We start from the raw sequence: 17151 nt of genomic DNA, 5'->3' as shown, positions 1-17151 counted from the left end.
AAGAGACTATATTTTTCCATGGCTTGGCTTTCTTTTTTTTTTTTCTGCTCAAAATTTTAAACGTTTTTACAGTGTAATCCTTTAGTTTTCATGACATAGTTGTTTCAAATAAATAGAGTCTGCTATAAACCTGTCTCTTTTTTAGCCTCTTTTAGAGGAAGTTCTTTGTCCCATCGACACAGAATTAGACGGTCGTGTTTCTACTGTAAGAAGATCAGAGAGTAACCTGGGAAACTAATAATACAATGTTAATGATAACTAATGCAATGTTAGAAGCTACTCATGCTGATGTAGCATTGCTCAATTCAGGTTGTCCTTTTAAAAAACATTTATTGTAATCCAAAATGTTTGGAATGTTTTAACATTAATTTACTTGTTAAAGACGGTAGCAATGTTTGGAATATTATTTAATTACTTAATTAGGAGTGGTCCCAGCCACTCATCTGAGTCAGAGTACATCAAGAAGTCAAGGGATTTGAAAAGGTCAAATGAGTTACCTTTCACTGATCAAAGCCCCTGAAGAAATCAGGAACTAGAGAATTTTTAGTGGAAAACAAATTAAGGTAAATTTGATTGGTTCATAGACAATGTGACAATTATAACATGTGTCCAAAAATATTAGGATGTCATAGAAGTAAACAAGTAAACTAACTGGCTGATTTTGGTAAGGTTTTGGAGTACATGCTAAGTTTATATACCATACCAAAACAAATGGAAATGGTATTAAAGCATTATATTATCAGGATGTCACCAGTTACCACCTTATTTGAAAACTGTACTCTTTTCTACCTTCCATCTTTGTCTAGTTCCTTTATCTCTTAAAGCATATGCTCTCCAAGGTAGGAACCATGCCTATTGTGTTTGTACTGTTGCTGGAAACAAACTAATGATAGTAATAGTAGTAAATGAGACTCAAAGGGGTTATAGTACAACAGTATCGCAATGAGACTAAATATCTAAGGTGAAATCTTGGCCTCATTTTGTAATTCTTCCCCCTCTCCTTCCCAAATAATAAAAAAAAATAAGAATAATAATGCATTTTAAAAACCCTTTCATTTCCACATGTAAACACTTCACATTGGTACAAAGAACGATTTGCTTCCCTTTATTACCTATTCCAAAATTTGTTTAAAAAACACCTTCCACAAGTCTTCATGGACAAAGTTAGTTTGGTTGGATTAAAATCCTCCTTACTCTGCTACTCTTTTCCTAAGTAAGCAATTATTCTTTTATAAATAGTTTCCCTTTAAAACAAGAAATTTTGCTTGGTGCATGGTCTTATTTTTAAATTGGACAATTATTTGTTGTTACAAGCATGGTTTTTCAGTTTAAAAATGAAGACTGATCCTCCAGACACATGTTGCGCATTCTTGTGCAGAATTTACATATGTGAGTAGTCCCATATGTGTAAGTATTTGCACAATCAGGGTCTAAAGATATGCCTACTTCTATTCTGATTTTTGTCATCTTCTGGATTTTGTTTTTTTTTAAAGAGAATGTTGCCAACATAGTAGTTCTTCAGTGTAGAATTAGGCTTTTGATTGGTTCTTGCTGAATGTTTGTTTTAAAGGGAAAATGTTGAATGTACCTTTTTTTAATTCTAAAAGGGAGTTGTTGCTTGCATGTCTTAAAATTGAAAACATGATGGTGCTAGCTGGAGTCTTTTTGTCGGTTTTGTTTTGTTTTTAAGAAGGAAATGATTTGTCATGGTTTTTCATTTTTAAAATGGCAAGATTTGTTGTCAGAAAGGTTTTTGTTAATTTAAAACTGAAATTATTGTTCCAGGAAAACTCACCTTTTTGGCAGAGAATTAAATTAAAACTTTCAGGCCAAAAGATTTTGGAAAGTTAAAAATATGTATAAACAGGGAATTTTCGTGGAAACTGTTCGGTAAGCTTAACTATAGTAGGTGCTATTCAGCATCCACTCTAATATAGCTGCAAAGCACTTTGTGTTTCCCTGAGAAATAAGTCTACAATCTGTAAAGACTTCCACATATGCTTAATTTTATGCAGTGTGAACAGTCCCATTGAAGTCTCTAAAATTAGCATACTTTCTTATTTTTTTAAATCAATAGGACTATTTACAGCACATAAAGTTAGACATGTATATAAATCTTTGCAGTACCAGGGCCCATGACATCATTTAAATAATCATTAACAACAATATAAATCCTTTCTCATCGAGAAAACAAACCTTAAAACTTGTATCATTTTATTAGATAATCATGTTGTTTTCCCACAGTAGAAAAAGGACCAGGGAGTATCTTGATTTTCTTTTATGATGATTGTAGGTACCCTTTGTTCAAACCATATACATCCTGCAGGAGATTTTACTATGCATGATCTTTTAACTATCCTTCCCATTGTGGACCCACTTCTAATAGTCAGAATTACAGGAGGACAACTGTTGGAAGCTCTCAAAAATGGAGTCTACAGATATCCAGCTCTTGATGGAAGATACATAGACTATTTATCCAACCCCTTTTTATATGAAAATGCCAATTGTTCTGAACATTTGTGGAAATTCTCCACACTGTCCCTATGAGTAGCCACTTTAATGCTGCTAACATTCAAATGCTCCAGGTAATGATAATGATGAATTCACAAGCCTATATGATAACTGTATTGGGCATATTAATACACCACTCTAAGCAAGACAAATGACTAATATAAGTACAAACATAAAACCTATGGATACAGATAAATCTTTGTCACACTCAATGTATGAAAACCTATACAAAATAAATGTGGTTCTTATTTGGAGCTTACTTTTTATAGTGAAAATAACAAAAATGAGGAAACCTCTATATGGCTGTCTAATAGGTATTACATTCTGGAACTAACTTGATTCCACACATATTAGATTGATTAATTGAACGTTCAGGTTATATGAATTAATTGGGTCAGTATGACAGGTTGGGATTTAGCAATTGGTCCAAAAGTTCAGTTTGGCTCTTAAAAATGAAACCTGGAAACCATTGTGACAATGGTGCAAGAATTGGAGAATTCAGACCTTTCACTCTGCAATCCTGTAGCCAAGATGTTTAACCCTGGGACCAATGGCCACTGGTAAGAAGAGTAAAAGCTGCCTTTTCAGTGTGGTATTTCATAGAGTAATCAGTGAAAGTCCTGTCTTTGGAAACATAGTATTACAAACATACCTCAAACACTGAATGAATTATTGTGAGTTGATGTAACAGTTTACTGAAGTGTACCTGTTCAGAATTCTGGAAGGGTCAGTACTTTGGTTGGTTCTTTCTTCATACCAAAAAAAAATTTTTTTAACTACCAGGTTTCCTCAAGTAGCAGGAATGGAATTTGGATTTGATCCAAATGCAGAACCAGGGCACCGAATTATAAGAGACTCTGTAAAGATTCAAGGACAATATCTCAAGAAGAACAAAGTCTATCAAAAAGAAGAACAGGAGTACTTGTGGCACCTTAGAGACTAACAAATTTATTAGAGCATAAGCTTTCGTGGACTACAGCCCACTTCTTCGGATGCATATAGAATGAAACATATATTGAGGAGATATATATACACACATACAGAGAGCATAAACAGGTGGGAGTTGTCTTACCAACTCTGAGAGGCCAATTAATTAAGAGAAAAAAAACTTTTGAAGTGATAATCAAGATAGCCCAGTACAGACAGTTTGATAAGAAGTGTGAGAATACTTACAAGGGGAGATAGATTCAATGTTTGTAATGGCTCAGCCATTCCCAGTCCTTATTCAAACCGGAGTTGATTGTGTCTAGTTTGCATATCAATTCCAGCTCAGCAGTCTCTCGTTGGAGTCTGTTTTTGAAGTTTTTCTGTTGTAATATAGCCACCCGCAGGTCTGTCACTGAATGACCAGACAGGTTAAAGTGTTCTCCCACTGGTTTTTGAGTATTTTGATTCCTGATGTCAGATTTGTGTCCATTCTTTTGCGTAGAGACTGTCCGGTTTGGCAAATGTACATGGCAGAGGGGCATTGCTGGTACATGATGGCATATATCACATTGGTAGATGTGCAGGTGAACGAGCCCCTGATGGTATGGCTGATGTGATTAGGTCCTATGATGATGTCACTTGAATAGATATGTGGACAGAGTTGGCATCGGGGTTTGTTACAAGGATAGGTTCCTGGGTTAGTGGTTTTGTTCAGTGATGTGTGGTTGCTGGTGAGTATTTGCTTTAGGTTGGGGGGTTGTCTGTAAGCGAGGACAGGTCTGTCTCCCAAGATCTGTGAGAGTAAAGGATCATCTTTCAGGATAGGTTGTAGATCTCTGATGATGCGCTGGAGAGGTTTTAGTTGGGGGCTGAAGGTGACAGCTAGTGGTGTTCTGTTATTTTCTTTGTTGGGCCTGTCTTGTAGGAGGTGACTTCTGGGTACTCGTCTGGCTCTGTCAATCTGTTTTTTCACTTCAGCAGGTGGGTATTGTAGTTTTAAGAATGCTTGATAAAGTCTATCAACTTGCCATTAAGGAGTACTTAGCTAATGTAAGCTCTAATGTATTTAAATATTTTGAATGCTTTTCATGCTTCAAGAGTGTTGTTTTTATGAAATACTGACTTACGTTGATTGCTTAATTATGACACTGTAAGGGATTGCAATTTGACTCCATTGTAGATGTTGTTCATTCCGTCCACCTTGTCGGAGAATAACAGAGTTCTCACTTTTTGTTTGGGTACAGCAAATCAGATACTTTATTTTCTCTCTATCAATTGCATAGAGGGAGAGAGCTAAACAGGTCTCTCTCAACAGGTAAACAATTACAGCAAGCATTTATACCTTTTGTTACAGACAATAATGAGCAACAGCTGCATTTTGTTTATACATAGGTCATTCTGATATCTTGTTTTGCTCACTAATGTAGACTCTTAGTCTACATTCCATATTATCTACACATTATCTACACAAGGTCGCAACAACTTCTCACACAGTTCTTTCCCACTCGCCTCACACATTCCTCGCTTCTACAAATCTCGCGTTATTAGGGTTACAGTTAGCCTGACCCTTGCTAACAAACTGTCATGCATTGCAATCCCCTTCCTGTCAGTTCTTTCTCTGCTTCCACAACCCCCAGAGTTTCTATCTGTCTTTATTTCTTATACAAATTTCTATAATTCTCCACCCCTCTTCCCATTCCTAGCATATTAGACCTGATTTCTGAGTGTGCTTTAACTTTCAGACCACACACTAAAATTCTGCTGGTGAATTTTGCACACGCAAATATTTTTTCTGCATATTTAAATCAAGTGGTAGGTCACCCAGTAGACCCAATTATTGTACTTACATGCAAAATGTATGTGTGTTCAATTTGGAAGTTGTTTGAAAGTCTGTCTCCTAACATTCAATCTTACTCTGTTACTGAATACAATATTTTTAATCAAATCAGCCATAGCTACTATTCTAACAAATTTGTATACTTATGTATAATGGTTTAGAAATAGACAATTAAGTGCTCATATTTTAAAGATATTCTTCATTAAATATAATTATTACTTTTCAGGGAAAGGATGGCTATGTAATGTTTCAAAATTGTCCTAGGATGTATGATACAGAAACTGCACAGCTACTTTCTACAGTTGTTGTTAATCACTTTGAATCTATCAAGATTGTGCATGGCATCAAAAAGTGCATCTCCGGTCACCGAATGAGTTTAATTACCAAGTCCAAATCAGCATCACTAACAGGTAATTTAAAATATATCATATGAGGCACAATGGGCTACAATCCTTACTGTGGACTTCGGGCACCATTGCAATTACAAAGAATTAAGTGCATTTGTTCCTAACTTTCTAAATTTGCTGTGCAGCATTTAGTGATTTACCAAAGAATAATCTCTTTATCCACTAAAGGTAGCAATCAGGGCATATGGTCCATTGTGTGGGAATGGGACTGACCACTTTCTCCCAGAAGGTTGTCTTCTGCAGAGGGAGGGGTGGCAGGCTGCACAGGGAAGTTGAGGGAGGGAGATTTTTGAAGGGATGGAAGGATGGAGGAGGAACATAACAGACTTCAAAAGCTTAAACCCCTAAATTAGCATGAAATTCTGGTCTCCTTTGTCAGTCTTCAGTAAGAGGACTTAACATGAAGGAACAACCTAAACAAGCTAATGGACCTGTGTTTAACCACAGGGATTTGTACTCCTAATTTAGCTAGGTAATTCTGAAAATCTCACCCAGTATTTTGTTCTTTAAAGTCCTTTACCACAATCCCCAGTTTTTTAGTGTCAGTCTCTTCCAAATGAATATTAGGCAAAAGCTGCCTTCTTTAAGAATATTAATTACTTGTCTGAAGGAGAGGGTATTGTTTTTGAGACATCCTCAATTGATTCCACTCCAACTTGTAGACCTTATCTGCCAGACACTTGTGCATCCATTCAGCAACTTCAATAGGATGAAATATTAAATTCTTCTTACCTCCATAACAGTAAAAAAGACATAAAGTTGAAGTATAGAAGAGAAACCTAAAAGGTATAATTCCCTTCTGGCAATTTCACCCAGTCAGTAAAATCCTGTCAGTAATCCAGGGAGCTCTGCATTAAAATAGACTTTTCCTTTAGCCAGGGACATGCAGACTCCAGAAAGAATGGCATTATCCATAGTACATTTCATCCTTGCACAGAAAAAGTCTCTACCCATAACGGAGTAAGTTAAGGAATCCTCTAACAATCTCTTTCTTAAGTCTTTTTCAGTTTTCCCTATTTCCAAGAAACCAGAATCTGCCTTATTTACACATCATAATTCGCCTCACGATATTTCAGAGCAGATTTTCATTCAGAACCTTCAGCGTTCCATAGACAGGACATTCAGAGCATTTTTGTGAAGCAGGATATGAGTTAGCTAGATCTCTTTGCAGTAGGTACAATGTCAAGTATGCTTTAATCTCTTCCAGAAGATGGTCTTGACATTCTGTGGTTAAGCAGTCTGCTGTATGTTTTTTTGTCCAGTCCATCTAATCCTGGGAACTTTGTGGAATGTGAAGATAACTGGACATTAAAATATCCACATAGCTCTAAATTGGACAGGACAGACTGTCATATGTGCCTGTGAGTTATATGCCAAAAAATATAAACAATTTTCTAAAAAGTCTGACTCAAAACTCCATGCATCATTAGCCCTATTTGTAAGGCTGCGAAACTAATTTCTAACCTCAGATCTCACAAAGCATCTGTAAACTCTATAATGGGAATATTGTCTCTGGATTTGACCTGGCTTCTCCTGTATTACCTAAGTACTGTATACTCTATTCAGGAACACAAGCTAAAAAACTACTGTTAGCAATCAACAATTTAGGTATCAAGATAACACTACTTTGAACAGAAACCTGCATTTTGACAAAAGCATTTGTTCATGTCTCCTCCTGGATGCCCAGTTACCATTTCAGATTCACCTTCCAAAATGTGACCTCTTATCTTTTCTTCTAATCCCTTTCCTCCCCTTCCATCCCTCTTCTCCATTGCCTGTCTTTCCTTGTCTCCTGGACTCAGAGGGCCTACTTTTTCCTTTGCACCATTTTGGTGGCACAAAAGGGAGAAAACCTGGCCTTATCTCCCTGTTGGGACTACCTCCTGCATGGGGTCCTCGCTTTGGGCATTAAGGTGGCATAGCTGGCTCCCTAATCCCCTTTCCCCACCATCCCTGTCACAATAGCTGCATTGGGTACAGAGAAGAGGCATGACTTCAGCATGCTGTACTCAGGCTATCCAAAACTGGGAGGTATTATCAGCTGGTGCATGTAGAGCAGACCCCACATTGTTCTACTTGGGTCCAGGACAGAGAATCAGGAAGCCAGAACCTGATAGGCTCCCTTCTGCTGTAGCAAGCAGAATCTCAATGCATCAGAAATTCGGGCCATTTTTTTTTTCTTCCCACATATCCAGTCTCTCATTAAACCACATTTCTGTTTAATATTGTCAAAATCCACTCTCTTTACTAAATCCATGGCTAAAAACAGGTCCATTAGCTGGTCAGCTGCTTACCTTGTGTGGCCTTGCAGCCAATCAACTCTCTTTTGTGTCCAAAATGCAGTGCTGAAGTCATCTTCCTCACCTTCACCTCAAACCACGTTATTTGCCCTCTTTGAATTCCATGTTGGCTTCCTGTCTCTTATCACATCACATTCAAACTGTTCTTCCTTATCTACAGGCTCCTACATACACATATCCTTTTTCTCTCTACTCTTTCTAATCCTGCTCCTATACTGATTCCCTTTTCACACTTTTAGCTTTGTCTTCTATCAGAATGGTAGTGTGTGATGTCCCTTTTGCGCAACATATGCTAGCCTTAATTTGAGTGATGGATACATTCAAAATATCTAAAATAGCTAAATAGTTCCAGCATTCAATCTCCACGAGTCTGGGTAAAATTTGAACTAGGAAACTAAAAGTGAAAGGCAGTAGGTCATCCCATTATTAATCCCTTGAACAGTCATTAACCTCAGATTTATATATTTTAAACCTAGAGAGCTATAACGGCAGATTGGCCCACATTCTGCAAAAATTATTTCCTGGATTCTGGTATTTTCAACAAGCAAGAGAATGGTGCTTACCTTATTTGTTGATGTCTGAGCTAACATTATTAAAATATAGCTCTCTGGGTCTGCAAAGGGAGTACTCATGGTGAGCTTTGTTGAGCGTGTATTTATAAATTCCAGTTACTCATAAATAAGGCAGGTTTTTAGTATGTTAATTATTTTAATAGCTTATTCGCAGTATAGTCAGATGCGCATTTAGGTTGTTTACATGAAGAGAATTTAGTTTAATTAGCACTAACATTTCATGAATTTACCACAAGCCTTTGAAACAAGAACAGATACAAGCACATCAGTAGTTGCAGTGCCTGGCATAGAAGGAAGAATCTGTCACATTTCCAAGGAAATGAAGGAACACTTGCGACAACTAAGAATGGCAAGGAAAGAAGGGCTAAACACATTTTCCCCACTTAGCAAAGAATGAGAATTCTGACTCTGACTGACTGAAAGTGATAAATAATGTCACCAGCGATATAGAACCTGAAACCATATGAGCTGCTACTTCATTTGTTATATGTATTTTGCATATTTATTATAATTATTTAGCTTTTCCTTTCCACTGTACTTAAAATGTTCCCTTGGTTTGAGTGTTTATTCATTTGAAACAATTTAAAATAGTTCTTGCATTCATCAAATCTCTCTCTAAGAAAAAATGTAATACAACCATTTTCTTGTATTTAAAATAATATACTAATGTTTGTTCATTTTGGAAATAACTTCTGGTTGCCTTTGTTAAACTGATGTTTTTCATATTGTTGCCATTTTACATATAGCTCTACTTGTAATTATAATGTCCACTACCCATAAGTACTAGCTTATAGTGAAGCTATATAATATTTACAGTATTAAATCTGAAAGTTATTTTTGTCTACTGACATAAGCCTAACTAATACATTCATAGAGAAAATGCTTCCAGCGCATCACAGTAAAACTCAGATTATAGTAATGGTCAAAGGATGATGATAGACTGTGCTTGGCTGACTATTGCATGCCACTAAAATGTCACAAAATGGGAAAGTGTCATGTCAAATATTCATTGTTCCCTGTACGATCACCACTTAGTACCAATAAAGAAGAATCTGTACCCTCCTTAATGTACTGATGTTTCTAACTTGTCTGATATTTTACTATGATTATCCATGCTACCTGTAAAGCCTGTGAAACGAAGAAAAACTTATACAAAGGGGTGATGAACATATTGAGATGTTTCTCTAATGCATTAATTGTTTTTAATTATAAAAAGAGACTTTTTTATTCAGATGCATTTAACGACATTTCCCGTTTAGCAGGTTCTGAGACGTCTGTCACAAATGCTCAATGTAGAGCACATTCTCTTAGAAATCAAGGGGGAGCTTTTCAAAGGCACAAATGGAAGTTAAGGCCTAACTCCCAATGACTTTCATGGACAATTACATGTCTAACTGCCATTTGTGCCTCTGTTTCTCCCCATGATAATGGGTCACAGCCTGAACTAACGATGTCAATCAGCTATGGTGATTTACACCAGCTGAGGATCATACAACATTGGTGAGATATAACTTTTACTCGAATGTTGCAATTTTACCCTTTTCTTAATATCAAATGTAGTCATCCAAAACCAATGCCATAGTCTCAGCCCACTTCTGCCTTCCATCTGTGGCCATTCCCACAGAGCCAAAGGAACAGAAAGTTAGCTTAAAAAAGCCAGCTGTGATTTCCCTAAACAAGGGGTATCCTTGGCTGGTATAAAGCCAGCAAACGGTGGTATAAAGCCAGCATAGTGGAACTGACCCTTGCTAGTCCCAAGATGGCAAGAATTCAGCTTTTCTGGACCTACTTCTCTGGTGCACTGAGCACTGCTCCAGTGCATCCAATGATCTGGCCTTCTATGTTGTCAACTCATAAAGCTCATATGAATTTCAGGAGTAGTGTGTTCATAAACCAGGGGTTGAAAGGGACCACAAGGGTCATCTAACCCCCTGCCAAGATGCAGGATTTGTTATGTCTAATCTGTAAAATCTAATTTGTTGGTCTGTACAAAACCATAATTCCCCAAATTAACTTTAGACTGGGCTTGTGTACTAGCTGGTCACACTTGAAATGATCTGGCTTTGGATTTGAGCATCTTCTGTATCTGGAACTTTAAAGCCTTGCTGCCTAGTGGCATTCACAACCACACGTGAGGTGCCTAGGGTGGGATTCACAAAAGGATTTAGGTGCCTAATTCTGACTGACTTCAATGGGATTTAGGTGCCTAAATACCTTTGTGAATCCTAAGCATCCAAGTTCCCCATATAATGCAGAAGAACAGTTAAGCGCCTAAAAATGGGATTCACTAAAACCAGGCAGTTGAACTGGGGAGCCAGCTAAGTTATCCAAATAGGAAATGCAAAGGTGGAGAGGGTGTGACCTAAGCTCCAGCTATCAAAGTGAGGAGATAGGCACCTACTGCTCGGCTGGAAGGAGGAAGGATGGCACCTCTCTTTCCACTTAGGATTCACAACCACAAACCCTTCCCTGAAGTTAGGCGCTTAAGCCCAGGTAGTGGTTTTTCACAAATAAACAGGGAGGAGGAGTCCCATGTATAATTTTTAGCCTATTGGAGCAAGGGCCCTGGAACCTGTCTCTCCCATTTCTTAGGGCAGTGCCCTAACCACTAGGTTATACAGTTATTCTCATTCTTTCTGCCCAAATGTACCTATTGATACAGTTGAGCAGTGCCAGCAATGGTTAGGGCACTGTCCTGGGAGGTGGGAGAGCTAAATTCAATGCTCTACTTGACAGCATGCAGAGGGGGGAATTGACCCTTGCCGCCTACATCCTGGATGAACACTCTAACCAGCCAGCTAAAAGTGGAAAAGCATGCGACCACCTACTTGGACTGTTTTAGAGGGGCTCTGACCACACCTACCAGATTGGACCCCAAAAGATGGGGGAAGCCGTCATTTGTGAATTCTACTGCTGGATGATGTCAAGGCGGAGGTGGCTGGGAACATCCCCACCTGCTGAAATTTAGGTATCTTAGGGTCTTTAAAGGCAGAACCATAGGCACCAAGGCCTGAATCCACAAAGGGAACTTTTACCCTGAAATCATAGGCCCGACGTGAATTTAGGCACCTACAGGGTGAGGTAGGCGTTTTGTGAATTGCAGTGGAGATGGAGACTGACACCTAAATACCTTTGTAGTTCTGTGCCCTATGCACTTTAGCACAGGTGCTGACTTTTCAAACTGCCGAGGTGTGTGTGACCCCCAGCTCTGCTCCAGGCCCTGCCTCCACTCCACCCCTTCCCCCAAGACCCCACCCCTGCCCTGCCTCTTCCCACACCTGCCCCACCCCCCCGCCCCAACTCCTCCGGCCCAGTTCCGCCCCCTCCCCCCGAGGGCACCGTGTCCTCGTGCCCCCACCCCCAGCCTCTCTGAACGCCGCAATACAGTTCGCAGTGGGCGGGAGGCACTGATCCGCTGGGCCGCCAGAGGGCGGGAACTGGTGGGGGGGCTGCCGGCATTTTTTCAACGTGGTTTGCTCCAGCTCTGGAGCACTCACGGAGTCGGCGCCTATGCACTTTAGGGTTAGGCAGCAGCTAAGCAGGGTTTTGTGAATTACAATGGAGTCTAAACATTGGCCATAGCCAGGGGCACCCCAGAAATTCTTCACATGGTAGGCAGCATGCACAGCCCCTCTGGCTGTTGCAGCTCAAAGTTTCTTTTCCAGCAAAACTCCCGCTTGGAGCAAGGAAACCAAAAAGAGTCCCCCACCAAAGCATGGCAGCTGCCAAGCCCAGTGCAGGGGGCGCTAGCGCGATCCTAGGTGTTATCACCAAAACCTGTGGCATCATACCCACTGCAGCCGCTGGCCCCAGCGCCTCACCCACTATGCTACGCTCAGCCTTCACCTTCCAGTCCAGCCCACCCAGGTGCAGCGTTATTCTCCATCTCTGTGCTGTCCTGCAGCCACTGAGCATGCCCCGGGGGGTGAGCATGCCGAGGAACAGCTGAACTGCTGCCCTTCCTAGCTCTGCCCCTGCCAGTTGTATGCACCACGTGTAACCTATGTACAGCGGCAGGCCCCATTGGACCTAGAGTGGCAGTCAGGTGCCTAAGTCCCGTTGTGAATCTACCCCAAGGCTCAGATTTCACAAAGCACGTTAAGCACCCCCCCACGTTCTTTTGCAGTCAAGGAGTGTAAGCATGTGCCTTGATTTCCTAAACTTTAGCCAATGTACTGCCTGTCTGTGAAGAATACGGGTAGCTGCAGTTGTTCCGAAACAAGCTAAGGCCTGTTCAAGAAGCAATTGCATACAGTAGAAGATTTTGAGCAATGCAAGCAGAAACTTCTCCCCCAGAGAGAAATTTAAATTCAGTGCCTTAGTGATCATCTAGTAACGCTCTAAAAGCTACTGTGAGTGTCTCAGTTTGTTCCTTACTAAGATACCATGCTTTGATGAGTGTGGGTTTTCTTGTGGAACACACTACTGCAGTGTATCTAACGGTCATTAGTCTACTGGGTCTGCCGAGAAGGATGGGGAATAGCCTGCCTGCATGATATGGGGATATCTACACCGCAATTAAACACCAGTGGCTGGCCTATGTCAGCTGACTCAGGGTCAGGCTGCAGGGCTGTAAAACTGTGGGGTAGTTATTTGGGCTTGGGCTGGAGCCTAAGCTCTGGGACCCTCTCTCCTCGTAGGGCCCCGGAGTGTGGGCTCTAGCCCATATCCAACGGTCCAAACTGCAATTTTACAGCCCTGCAGCACAAACCCTGCCAGCCCAAGGTGCTTAATTGCAGTAAAGATATACCTTAGGTGAGCACACTTCATGCTGTGCAAACTTGCTAGAATAAATGTATTAAAGTATTAGGTTGCTTTTACTTTTGTTTGAATTGAAATGAAATGTGGATGGTTTCAGATAGCTGTAAATGATGTCTGACATATAAAATGGAACTAGGCTTTTGTGAAAGCCTGAGCTCCCCCCGACCCCACGCCTCATGCTTGATATATTCAAATATTTAAGAGCTGCTCCTGGACAAGAAAGGAACATTTTGTTTCTGAGAGTTTTTGCAGTATAGACTTGTGAGAGAGGATTTTAATCCTCAGTCAGTTTTCTCAGATAGCAATAGTCAGACGTTACAGCGAGCTCTAAGATTGTTTGCAGATCCTATTTTAAGGTAAAGTCTAATAAACATTATAAACAAAATTTGAAAGTAGTAGGGGTTGAACTTTACAAGACAATAAACCAGAAGCACTTGAATACTATGATGATGCACTCTACAGGAATGTTTATAAATAAATGATTAGACATGCTTTAGCTTACAACGCAGGGAGATGGACTATATAGCCAAGGTCCAGACTCCAGAGAAAATAATACAAAAATAGTAACAATAATGACAATAAGTAAATAAAAAGTTTTTGTGGTTCGTTCAAAAGCGGCTGGTGATCCAGATTTGGCTCCCAGTTCCCCTGTTGGCTACCCCTGAACTAGATAATGCAAAAAGGCCCTTTCAACTCTATTAGGAATAAATTTTAGCCGACATGTAGGTCCAGTCCAACTCCCATTTAAGTCAATGGGACCCTTTATCCTGTCTTTAATGGGAGCTGTATCAGATGCTGGAGGAAATAAATTCCTATCATGTCATATCTTTTGGCTGTCCTATACCTTGCACTACTTAATTGTGATTTTCTCTCACTCTCGGTGTTACTGCCTACATCTTGCTAGTGCTGTTGCACTTTAATTAGATTACTGACATGGCCATCTAAAGCACAGGTAATTTAATTTGGAACATCTGATTGTAGCTTTAAAAGGAGCTGGTGATTCCAGGTAGCAGAAGGTAATGGTCACAAATCAGTAAAACATCCATTAAGTTCTAATGTCTGAGCCTTTCCTCCTGCCTTAGGCATTCCAAGGGCCAGATCCTGGCTTAGGCTCAGACCTCTCTATGCCACTGCAGCAGCCAAAGTGGATTTAAAAGTGCTGTAAGCTTCTTCCTCTAGTCCAGGAATCCTCAGATGACTTAGAACCAGTGTCGCTGGCTTTGTACCTGGTGTTAGCAGGGAGGGGAGTGTGCAGTCAGAGCACACTGTGCTCTGGGAATGTAACAGCCCCTAAAGGGTGTAACTCAGCAGCTACAAGGTTCTAAGGGCTAGAGTCACAAGGGGAACTTAAGCACCAAAAGGGTCAGGTAAGCACTGAAGTCCAACATTTAGGCACTACTGGCATTCACAAACTACCTCTCAGTTTCTGCCTAACGCTAGAGGTACTTAAAAGACCAGGAGGCTAGAGCCACAAAGGGATTTAGGTGCCTAACTGCTGCAGTAAGCACCTAAATCCAAATTTTAAACCCTTAACCACCCATTCAGCTGTCTCCTACCCCATAGGTGCTTCAATTCCCCGTGGTAAAGACTCCTCAGTTGCAAATTTCTGCTGGTGGGCATATGCATGCCCTCTCAGTGCTGATGCCCAGTGACTAACTCATGTCTCAATCTCAGTCACTCCTGCTGAAGCTGTTCCACTTTGTATGGAATACTAGAGTATTCATTATAGCAGGGACTGCAGGAATGACCAGTGAATCACCGGGGAACAGCCAGCAATGGAAAGCAAATTTCCTGACTTGGTTCTTGTGTTTTAACCATTACACCACATTGCTTTCTTAAACAGCTTTAAGTAACATTACAAACAAAAACTGTAAACTTGGGGACATGGTAGACTAGTGCCTTTCACTTCTATAGTCCTGAATGCCAATCACTGGCCAGATCGCCAATCAACATGAGTTGATGATGTTATTTTAATTTTAATTCCTAGTTGTGTAGCTTACATAATTGTCACCCAGTTTGTCATGGCTGGCTGTCTGCTCAAGAAACACTCCACTGGCAGAGCTGTATGCAGAAGCTTTCACAGAGGAAGCCTATGCTGTTTAAGCCAGTTATACTAATCACTCACTTTTATGTACACTAAATTCATTCAGCAATCTTTTAAAAAGAGAAAGAGCAAGATTACCAGAAAACCATGCTTTAACATCCTTCATGAAAGAAAACCAGGCAGGGCTGTAGAGTGCCTATAACATTAATTCATTGCAGACACTACCCAGATATCTCTTCTTGAAAGGATATAATATAAAGTTACCATATTCTTCCCTCCTCCAGTTTTATTCAAATCATTCCAGAACCAAATTAACTTTTGCAAGATTAAATGCATGGAGATAAAGCCATGGGCAAGGTAACCACAATCTTAGGGCAGGTCTTCACTATGGGGGGTTGGGGGGGTCGATTTAAGATACGCAAATTCAGCTATGCGAATAGCGTAGCTGAATTCGACGTATCGGAGCCGACTTATCCCGCTGTGAGGACGGCGGCAAAATCGACCTCCGCGGCTCCCCGTCGACAGCGCTTACTCCTACCTCTGCTGGTGGAGTAAGCGCGTCGATTCATGGATCGATTGTCACGGCCCGACGAGACGCGATAATTCGATCCCTGAGAAATCGATTTCTACCCACCGATTCAGGCGGGTAGTGTAGACCTAGCCTTAGTATGTGTTTCTAATTAGAATATGTCTTTAAGACACGGGCAGATGCCATACAATGACTGGTAATAAGTCATTAAACTCAAACAACTAAAAGTATCTACAGCCCCTTGGATTTAAAGGTTTTGTGTCTCACATTTTGATTGTAGGTTTAAAGAATGTTTCTTTAGTGGTAACTAAATTATATGAAGACTTGATATCCCTAGAAAGAGATCATTGTAGGATTTTGCAAAGGTTTTCCATTTTGCACTTCCTCAGTAAATGAAGACAGTGATATAGACTATTTTATGTCAGAAAGTACCCAACCTCATTCATTTTACAGAAATTCGCTTATGTATATATCCTTCCCTTTACTAATTCTGAGTTCCATCCGCTAGTTCAGAAATTTTACAGTATGCTGCAACATTACAAATTTTAAAACTCCAAATTTTTATGACACAGTAAGTGGGATTTCATGCCACTAACTCAATAGGAAAACAGAATGAGTTGGTCCACCTTTTATTGGCTGCATTTACACATTCCTCTTCCGCCTTGTGGTAGAGGAAAATAAGGACATGTGGAGCACATTTAAGTGATTGCCTGATTTACATTTTAACTTCCAGTAAGGCATGCAGAGATCCTCCTGCTGGAAACAAAATAGTTTGATTGGAAATAGAACAGATTACCGTGACGCACTCTCCCTAGAGCAAAATCTCAGCCTTAAGTATAATGTAACTAGTGTGATTGCTACTGTTTAAAAATGGAACAGTTTTATCAGCTCACTATAAACAATCCATTTGTATTGTTCTTTTTATCTAGCAATAACATCAATGCTAAGGACTAAATTACAGCTGCTTGAACAGGGACGTGTTGGAGGCAATGAAGATGCAGGAGGCCTTTCCTCATTCCAATGTACTCATGCAAGGGGCAAACGTGTAAGCATTAGGAGTGCAAGTTGTGGGAAGGAGTTTAGTACTGCTGGTGGCTCTGGGGAAGGAGTGGTATTTGGTTTAGAAAAGGCCACCGTTCCCATCAAGTAGCCTGTGTAGGAGGAAGGGTGGTGGTTGGCTGCCCATTCTGAAAAGATGTTCTCATTGCATCAGCATTCCTTGAGATTGCGCAGGTAGTGGTGCACCTCTGACTACACCCTAGC

General features: G+C 40.3%; 1 protein-coding gene across 1 annotated transcript in view; it reads left to right on the top strand.

Annotated features, from left to right (window-relative positions):
• The window catches only part of LOC117879124, a 30091-nt gene extending 13053 nt beyond the window's left edge, over positions 1-17038 (top strand). Inside the window, exons 4-6 of the mRNA XM_034774084.1 lie at positions 146-205; positions 5502-5685; positions 16818-17038. Coding sequence (XP_034629975.1) covers positions 146-205; positions 5502-5685; positions 16818-17038 — 465 coding nt within the window. The remainder of the gene's footprint in view (positions 1-145; positions 206-5501; positions 5686-16817) is intronic.
• The last annotated feature ends 113 nt before the right edge of the window (positions 17039-17151 follow it).

This window comes from Trachemys scripta, chromosome 6 (assembly GCF_013100865.1).
Source record: "Trachemys scripta elegans isolate TJP31775 chromosome 6, CAS_Tse_1.0, whole genome shotgun sequence".
In the NCBI taxonomy this organism is placed as follows: domain Eukaryota; kingdom Metazoa; phylum Chordata; order Testudines; family Emydidae; genus Trachemys; species Trachemys scripta.
The sequence above is the reverse complement of the archived record's forward strand: the minus strand, read 5'-3'. Positions and strand labels throughout refer to the sequence as shown.